General features: G+C 46.4%; 2 protein-coding genes across 4 annotated transcripts in view; both read right to left on the reverse strand.

The window, feature by feature from the left end:
- Window positions 1-11,695, reverse strand: part of XXYLT1 (xyloside xylosyltransferase 1) — a 38,620-nt gene extending 26,925 nt beyond the window's left edge. The window contains exons 1-2 of the mRNA XM_075507180.1: window positions 11,209-11,695; window positions 4,813-4,960 (exon numbers count right to left, since the gene is read on the reverse strand). Of these exons, the coding sequence (XP_075363295.1) occupies window positions 4,813-4,960; window positions 11,209-11,664 (604 nt within the window). The 5' untranslated portion in view covers window positions 11,665-11,695. The remainder of the gene's footprint in view (window positions 1-4,812; window positions 4,961-11,208) is intronic.
- Window positions 11,696-15,555: 3,860 nt separating this feature from the next.
- ACAP2 (ArfGAP with coiled-coil, ankyrin repeat and PH domains 2) overlaps window positions 15,556-22,281 on the reverse strand; it is a 68,084-nt gene continuing 61,358 nt past the window's right edge. For all 3 annotated transcript variants that reach the window (XM_075507179.1, XM_075507178.1, XM_075507177.1), the window contains 3 exons: window positions 21,589-21,699; window positions 21,283-21,344; window positions 15,556-16,445 (listed from right to left, as the gene is read on the reverse strand). In XM_075507179.1, coding sequence (XP_075363294.1) covers window positions 16,342-16,445; window positions 21,283-21,344; window positions 21,589-21,699 — 277 coding nt within the window. In that variant the 3' untranslated portion in view covers window positions 15,556-16,341. The remainder of the gene's footprint in view (window positions 16,446-21,282; window positions 21,345-21,588; window positions 21,700-22,281) is intronic.

Genomic DNA, 22,281 nt, shown 5'->3' on the forward strand with positions numbered 1-22,281 from the left:
CTGCTGCTTAGTTCTCTTATGAGCCCCTGATGAATAACCTTATCTGGTTATTCATCAATGGTACCTGCAGACCAAGCTCCTGAGTTTTCAGTCAGTAACTCCCCAGGTGTGTCTTCACGGTAGAGTACTGCACAGCTCCTACTTCTCTTATCCATTACCTCTCATAAGCACTGCAACCAGCGGTCTTAATAATTTAGTCATATCTCACCCTACTGATTTCAATAGTGATAATTATGTCAAGTATTTCCTCACCAAATATTTTCTCCCAAATATTTTCCAACACATCCACTTTCTTACCCCAATTCCTAACACCGGAATAAACCAGTCAGGGAATTGGCTCTCTTCCCCTTCTCGGTCCCATGCTTTCGAAGTATTTAAAACAGGCTGAGGGTGAGCTGAACAGCATTTGCCTCTCTCCCTGGCTGTTAGCTAGACACCTTCTGATGGCTCTTGCTGTCTGCTCGCAGAGCCTTCTGCAGGCACATGGGTCATCTCTGGGATGCAGCAGGCATCAAAGCAGAAGAGAGGCTGGGCACGAGGAGGAACTATCCTGCTGAGCTGCTTTCCTGGAGATCTCCAAGCCTAATTTTATACATATGCTTGAAAGAGATCCCCTTAGTGGAGTTAAACATTGCAGTCGCATGCCACCCTGCTCTGCACTCTTCCCTCCACTGCCTGTGTGAAGACACGGAGCCGTGGCAGCACGAGCAGGGGCCCATCCTCGCTGGCACTCCCTCTCCATGGAGACATCCCAGCCGTGGCTCTGCTCTGCTGCATCCCGCCGGCTTCGGGGGAGCAGAGCCGCGTTCCTCTTCCTGCCCACCCAGAGCGGTACCAAGATTAACGAGTTAGTGCTTCACCAGTGCCTGAAAGGTGCAGCAGGCGCACGAGGGCTAACCTCACGCATGGCAGAGCCCAGGGGCCCTTTGCACCCGTGCTCATCTCCTACCCTTTGTCAGGGCTTCTGCCTTCATGCTGGGTCGGTCAGTGGGAGAGAAACCCCGAGAGCTCCCCCACGTGCTGCCAGGTCGGGAGGAGGAGACTGTGTTCAGAGATGCTGTCCCCCAGGAAGACTGCCAGCTGTTCTAACCCGCCAGGAAACCTGGCTGCCTCCAATTTGTCAAATACCATCTTCAATCAAGTTCTGCTAAATACCCTCACCCTGGTACCTCCAGCCAGGTTTCAGAGACTCCCCTGAGCTAACAGACTCCACTCCTCTGTCCGAGTTGGCAGAGATAAGCCACAAAGCTGCTTCTCCATCCTGTCCCATTTTCCCTCTGCTCCTTCTCTTCTCCTACAGGGTCATCCTGCTACAGCGTGGTCAGCAAAACCAATGGAGTCAAACACCAAACAGCAGTTTTCAAAGCTCTGCCCAAGCTGCTGGATGCTGACATCTGTCCCTCAGCCCACTGGCTGCTGAGAACACCCAGTTGCCAAACTAATTCTCCCTGAAAACCACCTTATTTGGGCCAAGGACAGAGGCCAAGAATTCCCTGGGGAGCCCACAGCTTCTCCTGGATGCCCCTCTGCCACCCCATCTCCTCCTCCCCTCACCATGGCATCAGGAGTCTGTCCTGTGATCTTGCCTGCCAGGCAGACCTGCCCAGACACTGCTTCTTCACATATCCATAAGGAGGGTGATAAAAAGCTTGCTGGGTCTTCTGAAGTTACATGACTAAAATGACAAGTGATTAGAGGGATCGAAATCAGCTGGGAAGTGAGAGGCCAACTCTGGATAGGCATACTAGAAAGGAAAGTAAAAAGGTCCGAGTCCTTGTTCTCCCTTCCCCTCCTTGCACTCCTCTGCAAGTCCCAGGACCATTTCATGCTGGCATCGTCCTCACCCTGGCAGCTCCTCCTAAGCCTGAACCCTGCTCGTCCTCTCTGTGTACCTTTCCCATCGCTTCTGCCTTGCAAAACCATTGCAATACATCAAGCCCTCCTCCAGCTCCTCAGGCCTGGCCACACTGCATTAAAACAGGATTTATGAGCCTCAAGCACAGACAAGAGTTATGCAGTCTGCACTTCTGCACGCTGCATACCAAGTCCCCAGCTGGTTTAAATCAGATTAACTCCACTGATGTAAGACATTTAAGGCAAGAGAGTTCCATGATTTACACCAGCTAAGAAGCTGTTATATTATAGTTTGGCAGCTGCAAGTTTTAGAGCTGAAGTTTTTTGGGCAAGGATCCCAAGCAGCAGTGAAAAACAGACCAGTTGAGTGGCAAAACCCACTTATTCTCAGTGCTATATGCACGCAGCCAGCACATGTTCCACAAAAGTCTTATTTAAAAAAAAAAACAAACAAAAAACCCTGGTGTTCAGTTGTGAGTGCCATCAGTCTGCAAAGTCAGTGCCCCGTCACAGTCCCAAGGCTCCAAACCAATCACTAAGTCATGATACTACGAAAATGCCTGCCGTCAAAAAAGGATAAATTTGGGAAACTAAAGCCAGGCAACTTTAATGCAAAGGTCACTAGCTATTGAAAAAAACCTATAGACTGATGAATACAAATGCAAAGAAACACACAAGAGAACTTAATATTCAGATCACAGCCTTCATTTCTGCTGGAGGATGCTTAAGCAATCCAATCAAATCTGGCTTCCACAAAAAACTGGTGCTAACACTGTGGAGCCCGATGTGCCTGTGAGGTGCACGAAACGATGCAGCGTTCAGGGCAGGTGAAATGGCACAGAAATGCACCAGGACAAATGCTAATACTGCCTGAAAAGGAAGGTTTAGTCCTTTATCCTCCACCTTAGCCAAGTCCTTATCCTCCACCAGAGGAGGCTGGTTTGTCAGAGCAGCAGGAGCCCAGTGCCATTCCCACGCCACCCACAAGCCTGCAATGGACAGCAGAGCTGCAGCCTTCCCTGCTGCCTCCCGTCCGGTGCCGGCTGCGCATCGGGAAGGAGGGAAGGGGCTGGGGAGCCCTGCCAGCCCCATAAATCACCAGGCACCCAGTGCAGTAAATCTGACCTCCCTTGCAAGGGAAATATAAATCAGCTTTACTAGCAGCTTCTGAAACAAAATGTAAAAATGCCTGTAATTTCTGTAAAAATGCCTCTTTAAACATCCTGTGCCCCAAACAGACCATTTAAAGCCCTGTCAGGCTGAGGGAGAGCACACAAGCTTTCCAAGCGATGAGACAACCAGTGGGTTGACGAACTGAGAAAAGGCATTTCAGACTGAGCAGCTTCTTGCTGGCAGGTGGCACGACATGGATATCTTTAGCACATGGTAAAGACAGGGTAGGGAATCGCGATGAGTGAATTACCCAGCATTAATACCGTCATTTGTATTCAGCATACTTCAAAGCACTCACAATGCAGACATCACCGGAGAAAAAAAAAATTACCCAAGCCTAATGGAGAGCAAAGTACAGCACATTTGCTGGAAACCACAGAGTAATGACCGGTGGGGGTTGGATGGGACCCTTGGGGATGCCTTGCCCCACAGCCCCCCGGGGGGGATGAAGCAGGCCACCTCCCTGCCTGCTCTTCCCTAACGCCTGCCTGCACAAATTAACCACCACTGCCCCACTGCTTAACAAGCTAGCATGGGACGGCTGTGCCCCCCACACAGGGGCACGTCCAGAGGCAAGCCTCACGAACCAGAGCAGAGGCAGGAGCTACTGGGCAGAGCCAAACTGGGACTGGGCTCAGCAGGGGCACAGGGGGAGTCGTACCCACTCATGTCCCAGCGAGAGCAAGACTGTGCCTGAGATCCATGGTAGGAAGTCTGCAGGGAATATTATGGCTAGGCAGAGGCTCCAGACACCAAGGAAGCTGCCGGTGCCGGCGGTGCTAGCCACGGGAACAGCTATTTCAGCAACACACACAGGTGGGAACAGGCCACCACCGCGTGCCATCCACAAGCAGCTTTGAGAGGCTGGTCACCTCCTCCCGGGGCAGGGGTACGGCCACGCAGGACCCCGGGGCTCCCTGCCGCCACTACCACCCACACCCTGCCGTGGCACAGGGAGGGCACGTAGCCAGCGGCTGGCCCGGGAGAGGATGCTGCCCTCACGGGTGCATCAGGCCAGTGGGGCAGCCAGCAGGGAGAGCACAGGGACCAGCACCGGGAGGGGACAGGCAGGGCTGGGGGACGTCCGGGGAAAGCGTTCGTAACCCAGGGATGCAACACCCTCCTCGTGCGACCGGTCCAAGGCTAGAGAGCACGCTGGTCCCAGGAGAAGCACCCGTGCGCAGCCGGGGAATAAAACATGGCATCAACTGAGCCAAGCCCTCTTTGCCAGCTGCCTTGTTTTCCTGCAGATTTATTGTTGTTCCCGCACTCAGTAACAGCAGAGCGGAGGCACAATAAGGAAACTCAAGTGATCAGTGGCTGCTAATCAGCAAAGCTTTCCAAGAGCTCACCGAAGCCAAGAGGAAGGGCTCGACAACCACTCTCTGCTGACACTTGCTAGCACAGAGCCAGGCAGCTGTGCCACGAACATGTGGCACCTCTTTCTGCTGACATCCCACGGGGAAGGGGGCTGTAAACACACACAGGGCAAGCACGCTTGCTCCTGTCTTGCCTCTCCTACCATCTCAGGGCGCAAGGGCAGGTCCAGCTGCAGCGCAGCATGGATAACCTCCCGCCACTCACGCCAGCAGAGACCTGGATGTGGGCAGTCTTGGACCGAAGGGTCCGTCACTCTGCAGGAAGGAGCAAAACCCCAGCAGCCCACCCCAAAAGTTTGTTAGCTTCCTTTGCATTTCAAATAGCAGAGATAACATCTCCGTGCAGGAGAAAAAGAGAGCCTGTGTTGCCAGAGGCAGCTGCTGCAGCAGCTCAGCGGAGGCTCACCTTTGGGCATGATGCGATGCATTGCAACCGACAAGAAGAAGATCGAGTCGCTGTAGTAGGTCCCTGATCCAGCGCTGAAGTGTTTCTGCATGGCTTCGACGATTGGAAACAGCTTTTCTGTCAGCTCATTCACATCATGGACTATTACCTAGGAGAGACACCAGAAACACCACTCAGCCGCCACCTCTGGGGACTGGCCCAGGGCTGGCAGCCTTCGCTCAGCCCGCACCGGCACAGGGTGTGGGGGGACAGATTGGTAAAGCACAGATACTGCTGGTTGGCACTGCAGCTGCACAAAGGGACCCGACTGCCCCGGCCCCTGCACGTTCCCCTGCCAAGAGAGCCAGCTAAGTGTGGCAAGGAAAGGAGGGAAAGATTTTTACAGCCATTTCATAACTGAGATGGGCAGAGACTCGAATCCACTCACACAATCAAGCGTGTTCAATATTTTGTGGTTTTTTTCCAGTCTATTCCCACTGCCTAATGCAACCACGTATCTGGTCTCCCATATGGAGTCCATCAGAAGAGGTGACTGTTGACTCCAGGCTCTGGCATCCTGCCATTCTGAGGCAAGCCAGACCATGTCACTTACCCTGAGGACCAAGACTTGCTCCTTCTACAGAGGCAGGCTGTGACAGGGCCAGGGACACAGCCCGGATTTCCTGAACCTCAGCCCGGCATGGAGGCAAGCTCTGCAGCACGTCCTGCCAGAGCTGGAGGGGGAAAGGGAGGACGGGCCACAGCACGCCGATGAAAATCCAAACATCAGCAGCTACAGCAGAGCCGAGCATCTTCTCTAGATGGAGCTCAGCCCGCTTGTGCTGGAGCTTTGCTCGCGCGCAGCCAGCAATGCCCTGCACTCCTCAGCCCTGCTGGAGCCCATGCACCAGCACCGGCCCTGGCACGCCTGCACAGGTCGTGGCTATGGGCCAGAAACAGGAGCAACTGCAAATGTACCTTGTCAGCTACTGAAATTTTACAAGCTTATAATTAATTTTGGTCAAAGTCTGACGAACAGGAACTTTCATTCAGCCTGATGCTCGTTATCCACACAGAAGGACGCAGGCCACTGAATCACTCAAGATAACAGGAGGAATTTTCAGGGTAATTAAGGGAGACAAGGGACATGACCCTGGTGCGGACAGGGGGGAGCGCAGGAACTCCAGTGTGGAGACTCGAGGTTGCGCTGCCTTCTTCAGGCCAGGGAAAGCAGGAAGAGCCCAGCAGGAACTGAAGGCCAGCAAGGACACAAATTTGCAGCAGTACTTGAATTTTGGAAAGGGGAGCCTTTCCCTAGTATAACCCTTGTTTGAGGGATACAGAGACACTTCCTTAAGCCTTCAGCAGGGAACTCAACCCCATGATCTCCATAGATCCCTTCCAAACTAAACTATTCAACGGTTCTATGGTTTCACTCCTTTTTCCTACTAGAAATTCAACTGCTTAAGAGCAAGGAGCCCTGCACTACACATACTTAAACATAAAACATGGAGCATTTGCTTTTTTTAATCCTAAACCAAGTCAAGTGCTTCAGAGGAAAAGGCGGCTCTGGAGCCTGAGCTGGTGCAATGACCATCCTCTCTGTGGGATGCACAAGGGGCTGCTTTGACGCCCAGCAAGGCTGGCACAGAGACAGAGGCAGTGAGCGGTCTGGAGCTTCTTCCTCCCACGCTTTCTTGCAGAAAACGTTACCCAGATCAAAGTGCTCTTGCGTCAGAGCAGAGCTCGCCGGAGGCAGGGAGCCGCTCATGGGACCCACAGTACGCTGCACAAGACAAGGTGATGGGCCCATCCTGACCCCGGGCATGGCAGCCGAGCCCACGGTGGGGTACTGCTGGAGGACAGTAGCCCTCCCTCCTGGGGAGGGCACCCCAAACACCTGCCCTCAGCCAAGGGCTCGATGCTGGCCCTTGCTGTGAGCCAGGCACTGTACAAGAGCCCTCACGCAGGCTCTGTGGCCAGCGTGTCCCTCGGTGGGGCGGCCACGCTGCTGGCGTTCTGGCTGCTGGGATCAGGGCCAAGCGGCTGCAGGAGGACGGCAGGAAAAACACAGAACAACATGTACCAGAAAAGTGCATTGGGAGAGCTCATCAGCAGCCACACCTGGCTGTGGATAGCACAGCATACATAATCCTTCCCCGAGACACTGCAGGGAAGGAAACTCTGCTACCAGAAACATTACAGCAGTATCTCGCCCCAGCCCTGCCAAGCTGCGCGACCGGCTTCGCCATCACCGTTAGCACCAGCATCGCTGCAGGAACAGGCAGGAGAGTGGCACGGCTGCGGGGAGCACATCGGCAGCACCAAGCGCTGCTGACAGCAGCGATCCTGGGTGACCAAACGCAGCAAAACACCACTACCCTCCAGGTGCAAAGGCACTGACCGCCTGTGCACGGAGCTGAGCACTAGCACCACTGGGACGCACGATGCTCTGCTCCCAGCCCAGCTCAGCAGGGGCAGCTTCAAGGGTCTGGGCAGACTGGAGAAGCATGGAGGAGAAAGACAGCACCTGTAACCGCCCTTCTGCATCCACCAAAGGCAGCCTGAGGTCTGCACAGCACATAGGAAACAGCTGAGCAGGGGGAAAAAAAAGCATCAAACCAATTCCAGACACCTCTGAAATGAGCAGAGTGCCAAGCACCAGTGAACAAAAATCATGGGAAAAATACTCCTGAAACTCCAGACACAGCATCATCCGCCTTCCCTCCCCTGCCAAAGAAAACAGGAAAATTTGTCTTTTGCCCACCCTTTGGTTAGGCACTTCTGCAAAGCAAACTCCTGGGCAGGTGAATCTTCCCGCCACAGCTGCAGGCCGGCCGGCCTCTCCAGGACTGCGAGGGCTTCTCCTCTCCCCACTGCTGACTTTAGCACAGCTTGTTGATCTGCTGCTAATTTTGTACTTTGTTATTTATTTGTGTAGCAGCTCTCAGTAAATCCCAGTAGCTAAATCCGACCGTGTTTGCTGAGGACATTAAGAAAAGTAAGTTCTAGGGGTTTCCTGTGCAAGCACAGTTTTATAAACACGTCCTGCACCTGGAAAAGACCCTTTCAGTTGATTCACTAGGAAAAAACAACCCACATTTCGTTTCTCTTTAACTTTCCCTCCTTCTCGTGCTGGCCATCTTTGCAGCTCTCTTGTAAGCGCGGGGTCATGGCACCTCAGTTACATTCACCCGAGAGCGTCTTTGCACAGCACCAGACCCACAAGAGGAGTCAGCGTTTGGCAGCTTCCTCCGCGGGGCTGATCTAAACAAGCAACCAGGAAGAGCAATGCGCAGAGTGAGCAGTTAATTTTATTCTCAGAGGGGAACGGAATAAATAAGCGATATGAATCAGTGCAAGGAGTCAGAGCATGCAGCCCAGAGTTGCAGGAAACGGGACAAGTAGGGGCTCTTTGTAAGCACAGTCGGCCACTGAGACATGCCCGGGCTTGTTCCCGGGCATTTCCCACTCGCCGGGAAGCGGGGAGGCTGCAAAGATCACCCTGCAACCCACGGGACAGGACAAGCTCTCTGCAACCGCGAGCATAAAAGCCCTGGTAAAAGCCCAGCAGAACCTCCGCTCAGAGGGCAAGGCATGGGCAGGAAAGCCAGGCCCTGGCTGGGTGCCAGCGTGCGGTGAGTCCTTCCTCCGGCACCGCTGTTCGCGGGTGCTTCCCGGCCAACTTCCTCCGTCCCCGCCGCTCTCCACCCCACGCAAAAAAGCCACACAGGCACCACATCGCGGAGCACCAGCTCCATCTGCCGCTCACCGTCAGCACGCTGCGCTCCCAGCTCCACATCTGGGACACATCTGTGCAGGCACTGTGGGACCGGTGACGCCATGTCACGACTGCCCCATGGCTGGGACAGCCCAGGTCTGCCCTGCCCTGCACAACAGGGAGGATCCCATGCCTAAGTGCTCCCATGCACCCCACCGCGGTGCATCCCAAAGCCCCCCTGCTCTCACCCTCCGCGTCCTGCCCTGGCAGGCTGCAGCTGGCTGCTTCAGTCTCCAGGAGATCTTGAAAGTTCCTGAATTTGCTTAGGGACATGAGAGGTGGCCCAAGACCTTCCCCAAGGGTTGGGATCCAGGTTTGGTTCCTGGGCTTCACTCTAACAGAGGACCCAACCGATCCCAGCTCTGATGGAAGGGGAGGGCAAGGACAGCTACAAAAGCAGAGCCCAAATCACATCCTCATGAAGAAAAAGTAAATTTCAGAGTTTTTATCAATCCTGCCTCAGCAGCTCAAGCTGCCCTCTGAGCACTTTATCAAGCCTCGTCTCTGGGCCTACTCTAGGACTACAGCATAAGAAGTAGGAGAGTGTTCTGGGGTCACCAAGAGAACCAGGAAAGGAGAGGTCTCAGGATGAAGATGGGTTACTGCTGGAGCTACCTGAGCACCAGGATCAACCACCTTCAACATTATAGCAGCACCAAAGGTCCAAGTTAGGGTGATGTTTCCTGCTGATAAAGAAGAGGAATGCGTAGGCTACAGCAAGAATAAAGAGGTGCTGTCACCTGGTGGCGTACCAGAAACTGGCACAATATTAGGGGCAAGGCTGTATGCTTGAGGAGCAGGCAACAGCTTCTGCTCTGTACTAAGAACTCTAGCTAAACACAGGTAAGTGGATAGATCTGAAGCGTCCTGCCAACCACAAGCTAGCTAATGAAACCAGGATACGTCAGGCTCTGCCAGGAGTGAGGGAAGCAGCTGTCCCACTGAGTAGATCCCAGTGAGATCTCACTCGAGCCCTCCAGACCACGCTGCTTGCCTACATCCGAAAGACCAGTTCTGGCGCAAGACCTACGCACTGAGCCGTGAGCCAGGCTTTACTGCAAGTCCACAAGCACCTACAGACAGAGGCCCACCCTGCAACAGACACATTACTGCATGCCCCTACCTCACGCAACATTCAACTCGCAAGCCCGTGTCCCCCTGGAAAAGCAAGACTGGCAAGGCTGCCCACAGAGGAACTTGGTTTCTGAGAAAAGCAGACAGTAGTAAGGCAGACACACGCACACAGAGATGTCTGGAAGGGATCTGCATGCCATGGTGGCCCAGGGGACACCCACTCCAGGGGACACAATACCACAAACCTGCACTAGGCTGTCGCACTGCACATTTGCACTGCACCGTCATGGGGCACTGCTAGTCCACCCCGCTACGGCAGGGAGGAATCCTCCTAAAGGCAGCCGTGCACACCTCCTCCAGACAGCTGAGCGCTGGCACGGTGCAGGTTACTCACCACGGATACGTGACCTGACTGAGCGCTAGCACTAGTGAAGTGCTGTTTAAGAAAAACGAGAGGTGCGATTATTTACCAACAAGTGATTTGTATGAACAACGCTAAGGTTATATCTCTACTTACATCTCAGCAGAGTTCGGCTAATATTAAATATCTGAAAGATGAGAAATGAAAAATCACAGCAGAGGTAGAGGACGCTTCCAAGCAATACTCTGCAGCAGCACCTCAGGACAGGAAAGTCAAGTTACCTGGAGTCTCTGGACTTAATACTCCTCCAGTTTTCAGATACCTGTTTAATGGGAAGGAAAGCCTGACTTTGCATGGACTGCACTGACTACATTTTTGGGAGGCAGAACCATTTCTCTCACAGGTAGCAGGATGAACATTCGCACGTGGAAACACTCCAACCTTTGCAGGCCCTCTGTTCCCTTTTTCAAGAGCCGCTAGCAGCAGAGCGACAGCCTTTTCTGACCACGGTCCTGCAAGACCACTTGGGAAACCATCTAGCACAAGCGCACGTCGTCCTCTTACTGAGACGCTGAACCGGGACTAACAACAGCGTCTCTAGAAAAGGGGCAGCGGTGCTGAGAGCAACTGCTCTTCTCCAGCAGAAGTGGTTTGCCAGAGGTGTTCCCAGGCCACGCAGCCACCCGGTCCTGGGTAAGATAATCGCTGAGCTGCACCAGGACACCTCCCAGCAGGCAGCAGCAGGGAGCGCAGGGTCTCGGCTCACACAGAACAAGCCCTTCAAAAGATTCACGAGGCTGGGGAAGAGATGCAGCCTTCTCCAGCACAGATGAGAGGCAAACACCCTCTGCAGGGAGCTGGAGCAAGGGCTGCCAGTCGAGACGGTTTCTTTTCACTAGGCTGCTGCTCCCTTTGCCTCGCGGGAAGATTAACGTCGCTCAGAAACCCCGCGCGCTTCCTCTGCGGCGCCTGGCCGGGAGGCAGGTAAGCGAGAGCCCCAGCACATGCTCCGGCAGTAGCACACCGGCCAGCCGAAGCGTCCCAGCGGACGGGCGGCAGAGGCCAGGACCCCGCTGCCGCGGAGGGCCGCTCCCCGCGGGCACGCCCCGCAGCCGCGGCAGGCCGGCCGCAGCGGAGCCCGGCCGCGCAGGTGCCCGCGGCCCCGCCGGTGCCCGCAGCCCCGCCCGCCCCGCCGCCGCACCTGGTGCCGGAAGGCGGCGCCGCGCAGCAGGTCCCGCAGCAGGCCGAGGCCGATGTCCCTGCTGGCGCCCTCGGTGACGAGGTGGAGGTGCAGCGCGTCCCCGCCGCCCAGCCGGCCGTGCCGCAGCAGGGAGCGCAGCGCCGCCTGCCCCTTGGCGCGCAGCGCCGGGCTCCGCTCCGCCTTGGTGAACATCATCAGGAGGTGCAGGTCGCGGCCGCCCCCCGCCGCCGCCGCCGCCGCCGCCTCCCCGCCGCCGCGCTGGGGGTGGCGGTGGGCCGGAGCGGGCGGCGTGGCGCGGAGGCGGCGGGTGGCGCTGGAGAAGGTCTCGCCGCCGCCGCCCAGGTAGTAGAAGGCGCAGACGGCCAGGGCGGCGGCCAGCGCCAGGGCGCAGGGCTGGGAGCGCGCCCAGCCCCAGCCCCAGCCCCAGCCCCGGGCCGCGCGGCCCATCGCCGCCATGCCGGGGGCCGGACCGCCGCCTCGCCCGCCCCGCGCCCGCCCCGCCCCCGCCGCAGAGCGAGGCCGTTGACAGCATACAAAGGTTTAATCAAGTACAGTATTTACAGTCCTCGGAGCATGTACAGGCGGTGAATTACAACGGTAATAATGCGTTTCTCTCATTTACAATGACAAACGACAGAAAACTACATTCAAGGTTCAGATACAAAGGCTGCAGACTTACTAAATGCGAATGAGGGCTGGTTATACATTCTGTACAGTTACACCGTAAGGGGGGAAGAGTTCACAGGAGAACGCAAGCGTTCTACTGCTGGAATGCTTACAAACACCAAATACAGAGAGATAAAGAAAAAAAAAGTTCGTTATTTCAGACAGAGTAACCTCTCTGGTTGAGGAAACAATGATTTCTCAGCGACTTCTATCAAAACGTGGACAACCTGGGATCCTAACAGAAAAGTGAGTGGGATTTTTTTCCTGCTCTATCATCTCCTTCCATGGGAAGAGAAACAAGGAAATACTGTATGCAGAAAGATAAAGCAAGCGTATAAGAAGGGATATACCAAAGTGGTACACATTCATCCTTTTCCCCTGTATTGCCTTTCTGGAGTTGTCCCTGCTTTAGAAGTGTGCTTTTTGTGCAAGCCAGACAGCAAGACAGTTCAGCTAGCAGGGTGCACAAACAAGTGGCATAAACTCTAACTTAGGAAAAAGTGTCCACCTGTGAATGGGCAGAGATGGTAGTTTGCAAAACTGACTCTCAAAATACTTTCAATGTATTAAATAATCAGCTCAGTCCTTTTGACAGTGTAAAAATATCATATCCTTAGTATTCACACATTATTTGTAATTCTACCAAGTGGTCCTTTTATATTCACGGTGTCATTTGAGATTCTCACAATCAAAATGCAGCGTTAACATCCATACTTTAAAACAGATGGCTGCAGAGAAGCACCAGAGTCCTGGAAACATCACAGCCATCCCTATGCTTATTCTAGTTCTCACCTTTTTTCTTTAGTGCTACAAAGTTTTTGCTCTATCAAAGAGAACTCTAATAATTTGGACAACATGTGTGTACTGATGTCATACTGCAAAACAGGAGAAACTTCCTCTTGTATGGAGATTTTGCTGACAGCAGGTGGAAGGTCTGGTTGCATTTTCTAAAACTATTTCAGCTCAGTATATAACCAGGTAAAATGTAAAACCCCACAGTGTGACAAAATGCAGTATTAATACAGGATCCTTTAATGCACAAATGAGAAGCCACGAAGGTACAATCCAAAGCTTCTGAAATCAGTGGAAAGACTGCTACCGATTTCAGTGACTTCCTGGATTACGTCTTAACTGAAGTCTACAACATACTAACGAACAACTGAAACACACGTTCAGACTGCAATATGTGCAGCTTGTGAAAGCAAAGCAAGACTTCTACCATCTACCGTCTTCACCCAAATTTAGGGGAACAAATTCCAGCATGTCTAATATAATTCGGTGGCATGAATCAGTGTGATAATTCAGAAATTTAAATTTACATGCACTGTACTGACATTAACATAAAATATGAAACCTTATGAACAATCAAAACAATACAGACCACTAAGGAGACACCACAGACACCATTTTAATCAACATGCAATGTAAGTAAATTATACCTCTGAAACCAAGATACATTAGAATATATGTTGAGCTCCTTTCCAAGAGACCTTTGGAACACATGATCTAACTCTGGCTAGGAAAAATATTATAAAATACTTTCAATGGGCTACCTAGTAAATTACTAAAAATCCATGTGAAAGCTGATTTTTTAACTGTGTTAGGATTTACTGCTTTCTACCTCACCGACTAAGACCTATTATACTTCATACCTACAGAGAAACATGAACTGGAATTGAAGTTTTCCATTATCTGGTACAGGGTACAGAATGTTAACCTGCAATGGAGCCTTACTGTCTATTATTCTAGTTATACTCAGATACATGTTGTAATAAAAATGGAAGTTTCCTAATATTACTGAGCAGAAGATTAGCCCTCAAGTCAGAACTTGATATGGAAATCCAGATCTTCAGAGTACTAGAGATTATCATACTTTGTATTCCTGAGGGCTGAATCCTACAAGTTAGAGAGGCCCTGGAGCACCGAGCCTGCCAGTGTTTGGTAGGACAAAGCCCTTAATACATTTCATGCAGCCTAATGGCATATTCATTTTTGCTGATGAGCAACATCCTAGCACATGTATTGCACCTGACCTGAAAAAAAGCTTTAACTGAATGTAGTTTATCCTGGACATCCTAGCGTACCTAAAAGGATTGGGGAACAAGGCTGCAGGATCAGGAGTGACATACCTACTCCCTGAACCATTAAAACTCCAAAGCTCCTCACAAGAGTAATCCAACCTGTGGATCATGTATGTTATTAGTTCTTTAGCATAATTAGACTGATACAGCTTCCCAGACAGATCAGAGTTGGAAATGAAGCACACTGATCTGTAGAGCTACAGGGAAGAAACTTTTTGTCTACAGGAAGTTGTCCTGCAAAATTTGTCATGGAGATTTCTATGGCTAGGAAGGAAAATGCCAGTGGAGATTTGAAATAAGTGTCTCGGACATTTGTCCAGCAGCATGGACTAAGATAGTGATTATACCATTAAGCTTTAGGTAGCTTTACATTACAACAATCACACTATATACTGCCTGTCATGTAGGCTGCAAAAGACAAATCTTTAGAAAAAACTATGTTTAAAGTGTATATTATACATAGTCATATCTTACATTGTCCCATCTGTACACCGGGAATTTTACTTTCTCTAAGATCTACTAAAACATCCACTGCTGTTAAATACTGCAGATTAGGAAGTACACTATCATTTCATAGACAGCTATTTAAAAAACAACTTACTAGAAATTACTGCTTACAGGTGATATTCCTAAGTTTCTTACTATTCAGACTAAATGCACTCTTTAAATGGGCAGAATCTGCTTTTCCTAGCATAATTAGACCATACATGAAGCAAGAACTGTTTTGTAAGATTCTTCTGCTTGGAAAAAGAATCTATAGGACAATTCTAAAATGCTATAACTTTGCAGCAATAATCATCCAGATTTGATGCATTATTATACATTTGATACAAAATTACAAACATATGAAATACCTTGTTAAAATTTAATATGCCAGAAAGTTTAATTTTACCATAGTTTACAGAAATTTTTTACCCCATTTTGCTTATCTTAGGCAGCTTGGAGAAAAGCCAATTCATTTCCTAAATACATTTAAACAGCAGGTTAGCATAATGCCATGGCTATTAGGATTGTTAAAAACTCACATTGATACTATGTTACCTAAAAATTCTCCTTAAGTTGTCCATAGGGCAGACAAATAGAGCGTAAAGAATTGCATCTGCTGGTTTGGGGCTTCAGGTGATTACTATCTAGGTATTAAATAACCCAACACATAAGCAGGTATCTACAGACACCAGTTATACATGCACATCAGCAGAGTGGAGCTCACTACTGAAGAAAGCAAACTGCGTTGCTGCCCTCAGAATATAGCTGAGAGCATGCTCATTTGTTACTTTGCAAAAACGTGCAGTGAAATTCCTAGGTTTTCTTGTGCACACCTTAGTTTAGACAACACATATACATACACATCTTTGCAGGTTATATAAAGGATACTGTTTCCTGATATAAAGGATTGATGGCCCTAAATTTAGGGTGGCTGTATTACATAGGAGATGTTATATATTCATTTTAGGGCTAGTAGTGAGAACAGCAAAAAGAGAAGGTAACAAACAGCCTTCGTATGACTGCTCTACACAAACTCCATTGGCTCAATATTGACTTTCATGTCTCAAATTTCAAGCTTTGATGTCCAAACACTGCAAACAAACCCCACATCATGTCCAGCAGGATTAAGTTTATTTTTCATGAAAGGTTCCACGTGCTCATTTAAAAGTGTACTTGCTGCACAGAAAGTTTAATTTAAGAGAAAAAAAAAAGGAAAATAGATTGCTCTTAGAAGTTTGGTCCTCCAGGATATACACCTATTGTGACTGACCTGCAGTCACTAGCGTAAAGACCAGCCTGGTGTTAAAGTTTCCACTGAAAAAGAGCTTGCAAAAGAGCCGAAGTTCCCATGTCTTGTTATTAACAGCTTACCTCTAACCACAGTCAGCATAGGAACAAGCGAATCTGTTAAGTTACAGGCCCACAAATAGAAGGACAACTCAGTAAGTCATTACCTGATTTCCTTTCCAAACAGTCCCAGAAAATGCAACCCAGACCTTCTTGTCAGAGACACATTCTTTATGGCAATAGGGAGACAAATGACAGTAGGGGATACTAAATAGCAAAGCTGGTCTGATCATCCTGCCATCCGGAGTCTGCAACGCATACAGCTACGCTCTGCTAACTTTATGTACAAACCACAAACTTTGTACTTGCTAACAGGTACTATTTTTATACTGAGCTAGCAGGTATTCCTTTTTTTAAACATTTTCTTCAGCTGCTGAGGTATATGTACTGTAGAACATAAAACAATTCATACATTTCCCCAGCTACCACAATCTAAAGCTACATTAGAGTGGTCATTTTATCCAAACTATCTAACAAAATGCATATAATTCATTCTGTTAAAGTAAAAAAACAACTTGCACTATAAGGATCAGGTTCTTTTCCTTCTTGACACTTAAGACTTCTGGGAATCTGACTGCTGGAAACGGTTTAGCTTCTCCGGATTATTTGATGCCATTTGAGAAAAGTCACGAAAAATGTCCTGATAAATTTCATCTCCTAGGTAGAAAAGAAAAGAGAAACTGTTTTAAACATTTGTGATAGTTAACATCACCCACCATTGCACAAATGCCCTACTGCGCTACCAATTACTGTGTAACACTTATTGATGTATAAAGATTGCTTATAGATGGAATGATGCTGATGTGAACTCTTTGGGACTGTTTACTTGCATGCACGTTCTGTAGAAGCAAATTAAAGCCAAACTATACCTGATATAGTACCTCACAGGCAGCCACACAGAGGAAAGTTCAGAGTTAGAAACGAAAAATGAAAGCATTTTAAAGCAATGTTAGAAGAAAAATGTTTATTAGCTATCAAAGAATAAAATCTTTGTTTTTGCAGGGAAGTGCTAACCAAGTTCTCTTCAGAAAAGTAGAATTATGGCATAAATAAAGATTTACTTGGAAACAGAGGTCAGAAATCTTACAGCCAGACAGAACTGTCCATGAGAGAAACAAATCGCCAAACAATAGTATAACACCCCCCCCCCAGCAATCCTAAGTAGAGAAGTTATTGTTCATAAATCCCTTTGGTCTATTACTTCAGCAAATATACATTTTTACATGCATTACTGAACATTCATTACATCTTATAGATAAAACTAAAAGAATGATGGTATTTCCTTAAACATCTTTCATTTGGTTTTTTTTATCTTCACCCTTTGTGCTTAAGCACCACCCGACTGCTAGTGCATATTCCAAAGTGAGGGATGGCAGCAATTTCCACCAGGCCTGTCTCCCTCCCCCTCCCTGTCTACACAGGAAAACAAATTCAGGAATGATTACTTCTTGAGTCATTGCCAAGTCATTCTTCTGCCACTTCAAAATGGATATTTTCACATTCTTTCATCTGCTGCATTTTGGGCCTTGAGTTCAGGTTTCATTTTAAAACATTAACCATACCCTGTTGCCTTCAAAAGGAATTCAATGCATAGAACATTTGGTCCAGTCAGGAACTATGAACCCATCCAAATTTTACCATCTTCCCAACACAGATGACCACACAAGACACAAGATCCCAGCACTACTGTTCCTTGCTGACAGCTTGATTAATAGCATGGCAAAGAAATCAACCCATCAAGTATGGTGAACATTAAGATTTCCCCCCCCCCCCCCCAATATGATTGCGGGAAAAAAGTATTATTCCACCACTTTTTTTTCCAAAGGGCAGTTTTTAAAAGGATTTTTTTGTGTTTAAAAGTTTGCACTACAGTGAAGTTACACTGCTTTGTTTCTCCTTCTTTTAATGCACATTTCCAATATTAGACCTATTATTCTTTTGGAGATGAGACTCCATTCATTTGAAAGCACTTTCAGAAATGATAACTGACCTTCCAGAAATATTTAACATGCATGGCATGTGGGTTTATATAAAAATGTAATAACATAATTTTTCCCAGACTTTAGAAGCTAAATACATTCAATACTGCTCTACTAGGAAAAGTTAGTTCTAGTGAAATTCCCTTTTGATTTTCAGATTTAGTTTCAAGTATATTCTAGAGATGAAGCAGGCACAAGACACATTCTATTGTAACAGTTTCTGATAACTGCTTGCACTGGGAGATAAGCGCAGAATGAAGGGAGTTGTAACATTCACCAAAAGAACAGCTATGAAGAGCGCAAATTGGAATCAAGCTTGTATGATAAAAGCAATTATGCTTATACAGAAGTGGGTTCCACTGGTGAACTAGTACTGTAGTTCAAGTTGCCATATTTGGTTCTTTCATATTAACTTGAAAGAAAAAACAAAAGCTATTTTTGCAAGATACATTGTGGCTCTGTTTTTGGCTCTATCACATAACAAAAATATTACATACAAAAATAGACTAAAATAAAGTGCCCCTTTAGTTTGTATGCTGCATTAAAATACTTACTACTGTAAACCTTATAATTATTTTAAAATCCTACTTTAAAATTGAATTCTGGAAGGAATTCTGCCTTTCCAAGCAATGTTTTCCCTAAAGTGCAGATTTTATGTACAAAAATACTATAATACTGCTTTACCATTTAACACCAGATTAACTCAAAAGGCACACATCATACATTCAAGAAAAGATAGGAAGAAAAAGTAGCAATACTAACATCAAATAGTTAGCAGACATACAGTAGCACCAGGAGATGAGCACTCAAGTATTATACAAGAAACAGTACAATGGTGCATATGGCTTCTACGACCAGAAATGAACTTTTTGTGGAACAAGCTAGTTTCAGCTAGTTCCCATTCTAGGAATATTTTGGAAGACCAGCTGTACCTTGAAAAACAGTATGTACATTCTCTCAGTAGTTCAAACCAGCTGGGGATACTTAAATTAGAAATGTTGATCCCATTAGCTACATTAGTAATTGTCTATCAATTGCATTACTAAAGCGGAGAAATAGGTGGTTGGCTTCACTCTGAAGACAGCAAACTCATACATCGATATTTACCCTAACATAGCTCCTAACAAACATACAATTGTCTTGAAAATCCTTGTTTTCTTCTAGAATCATAATCTTGGAAAAGAGGAGTTCTAAAATTAGGGCAGTGCAGATAACTTAACATGTATATGCAGTGAAAGACCTGCCTTCTCTACAACAACATAAAGGTATCATACCTTGCGACAGCAAAGACAGATTTTGTGCTTACACTTACACATTTACACAACCCTTCTAGCAGGCTAGCAGACATTAACATTTAAAACACTCAAATATTACTTCAACTTTTAAGAGACTTCAGCAAGTAAAGAGTCAAGGAGAGTAGAGCTATGCTATCCAAAGATACAGCAAGATCTCCTTGCTGGGACACTGTGCTACAGCTTGTGGCCTGAATTTCAAAAATTACTCTAATGATACCCTCCCCCTGATTTTGGGCAAACTCTATCCCTTTTGGCAGCTCTACTTTCCATTGTCAATCTCACCTGTTTACAAGGATCAGATACTGTCTGGAAAATATGTGGATCAGATTGTATCAACTGCAGTCTCTAGATTCTAGTGTAATACAAACTGATAAAAAGGTCAAGATATTTTCAGTGAAAGACTTAGCCAGCTTTTTATTTCATCTACCTAATTGAACAATCTGTCTAAAAAAATTATTTTAAACAAGATGCCAGGGAAAATAGTCTCCCGCATCTCCAGTTTAACACATTCATATTTTCATGTAAGTAGTGCCTGTATTTGTTATGAACGAAACACTTTACTAAACATTTAGTAACCAACTGAGGCTTTTTGTACAAACTATAGAAACACATTGTCTGGTTTATAATAATTTTGGATTTGTGACAGATCAATTAAACGATCTAAAATATTCATTTATGATTTAGCACAGAGCTTTTGAATCAAAATACCTACCTCCCTTAAAACAAAGGCATTTAAGTATTTGAAACTGATAGTTATTGTTTTTACCCCTTAAAATAAAAATGACTCAAAAATACTTCAGTATTTGTTACCTTCAGCCTGTCAGTGAAGTACTATGCATTATATCAGAAAAGAGCTTTACATTCAAAATGGCCAAACTGGCAATACACTTTTTTCATATACATAGCCTGCTGCATTTTCTGAGTGGGGAATTCTTCCTCATTTAAGCTCATGATCAAGTATATACTTTTAAATTATCTGTTGCTCTGCCAAAGAAAGCATCTGAATGTCTGGGTGTCTATACTACTTTTATTGTTTTAATTTGAACTTCCTAGATGATTTGTTTAAAAATAAATTTGAAAAATACCTATTTGTAAGGAGAAACTAAATAAATTTGGTTTATTTAATACAGTTCATCTGGGATATTGACATGAGACTCAATGTTGCCCTTTGAGTGTATTCTAGCCCCAATCTGATAAAAGACATAAGCACACAAAATCCTTATGAATCAGTGGAAAATACATAAGGGCTTTATAGGAGTGAGCCAAGAGTACTCAGCACTTAACCTTAAAAATAAGGTTTGCCTTTCACCACTGCCAGGTATAGCAGTGTCTTTTTAGCTGTCTAACTTGACAATCAAGTGTGCCTTCATTATTGATATTTGCATGAGATGAAATTAGGTTCCTATGGAAGCATAACATAATAGAAGAAATGGCTTGCATAAATATCACATCAGAACATAGTGTAAATTGGGACTGAGTGCCTGAGAATAAAGTTGCACATATTTGTTAAATATAATTTGTTACTTTTTTTGTACCAGTTGGCTCAAATGTCTGCCAATTCTTTTTTTTTTTTTTTAAATCAAATGGTAAGATACTATGCATACAAAAATACATACTTAAGAATGACTGTTTTGTTTCTTATTTATATCTTAACAAATAAAAATATTTAAAAATAAAATTTGAGGAAATAATACTTTCCTATTTCTGTCTGGAGTTATTTTGAAATATTTGATGTACATTTTTACATTGGTGTGCAAGCATTTTTTCTTAAAAAAAGAAAAAGAGGACCATTCCACAGGAAGGAGAATGGTATCCTGTAATAAGATGAACTCCTCAACTGTCTCTGAGCAACCCGGGTCAGAAGGCTGCTATTAAATAATGTCAGGTAAATCCTAACATTACATGAATTTCAATGGAACATCAATAGGAGAAAGCTGTGGACAACGACCAGCAAAACAGGTTGGTAATATCTGTAGTAACATACACTGCTATAATAATGTACTTCAAACACTCTCCTTTTAGGTCCCCTAAATAATCTGACAAAGTCACACCAGGGAATTTCAATGAAGTTTTAGCATGTGTCAGTTGTTTATAAAAGACATTATTGTATGAAGCTATCTTAAATTTCCCTCAGATCTTAAGAATCTAATTGTAAACTGATAAATTCCTGAATACACTTCTTATACTGCATTTCAGTATGGTTATTAGTAGAGTATTGACCTGGCTGTCCATAGGGTCCTTCCGATTCACGCATTTCTTCATTCATCCTTGCTAAACGCAACCTATGATTTAGGAAACAAAAAGAACAATGTCATCTTTAAAGCACTAAAAAAAGACTGCAATTCAAGACCTACAATGCACTCCTGAACCTCACACTAGTGCGGTCATCTACAGATAGTGCACTCTCTGATTTTTCTTTTGCTCTCCCTGTTTTTATGTAAAGGAATTTTAACATTTCTTATATTTTAACTTGAAACAGAATAGGAAAACCTAGTTACCTAGTCAAAAACAGAACATACAACTTACAATGTCACAATATCTGCATTTGCAGCTTCTACTGCTATACTCAATGGATCTTTCCCATCTTCATCAGTGGCATGCTGGTTTGCTCCTCGTTTTAGGAATAAACACACTTGTCTGTTTAGAAAAAACATTTAAGAATAATTTTCACAACAATAAAGGGAAAAAAGCAAATAAATTCAAGCTGGATGCAACATATTTGGCTTAAATAGCCAAATGCCTCTTGAACATATCAAACCAGTGCTGTTCATCTAGAACAACTAAGACATTAAGACAGTAGTAAGCAAAACCTTTAATTATTTAATCCACATTAGAAAGACAGCTTAACTCAAATCACACTAGTGCAGCAAGGAGTTGAACCCTTTAGAAGCGAGACTCTACCTTCCTGTATCATCTTAGGTTGTAGAACCAAAAAACATCATCCCTTTTACCATGACAGACAAGAACCACTGAGCAGGATAAATCAATACAGGAAAGAACACAGTTCACAGGTGCCTGATTTACCCCATAGAAACTGATCTCATTTTTCTCTACTATTATAATTCTTCATCTTTATAAACAGGGCATACTGACTAAGCTTACGTCTTAAACTCTTCCAAGTTGTTGCACTCTATTTATAATTCATGCATGCAAAGATTTTGGGCACCACCAACCAGATTATGTCCTTATTTGAATTGAGCTGGTACAGGGTTTCAGTTA

This window comes from Mycteria americana, chromosome 7 (genome assembly GCF_035582795.1).
Source record: "Mycteria americana isolate JAX WOST 10 ecotype Jacksonville Zoo and Gardens chromosome 7, USCA_MyAme_1.0, whole genome shotgun sequence".
Lineage (NCBI taxonomy): Eukaryota > Metazoa > Chordata > Aves > Ciconiiformes > Ciconiidae > Mycteria > Mycteria americana.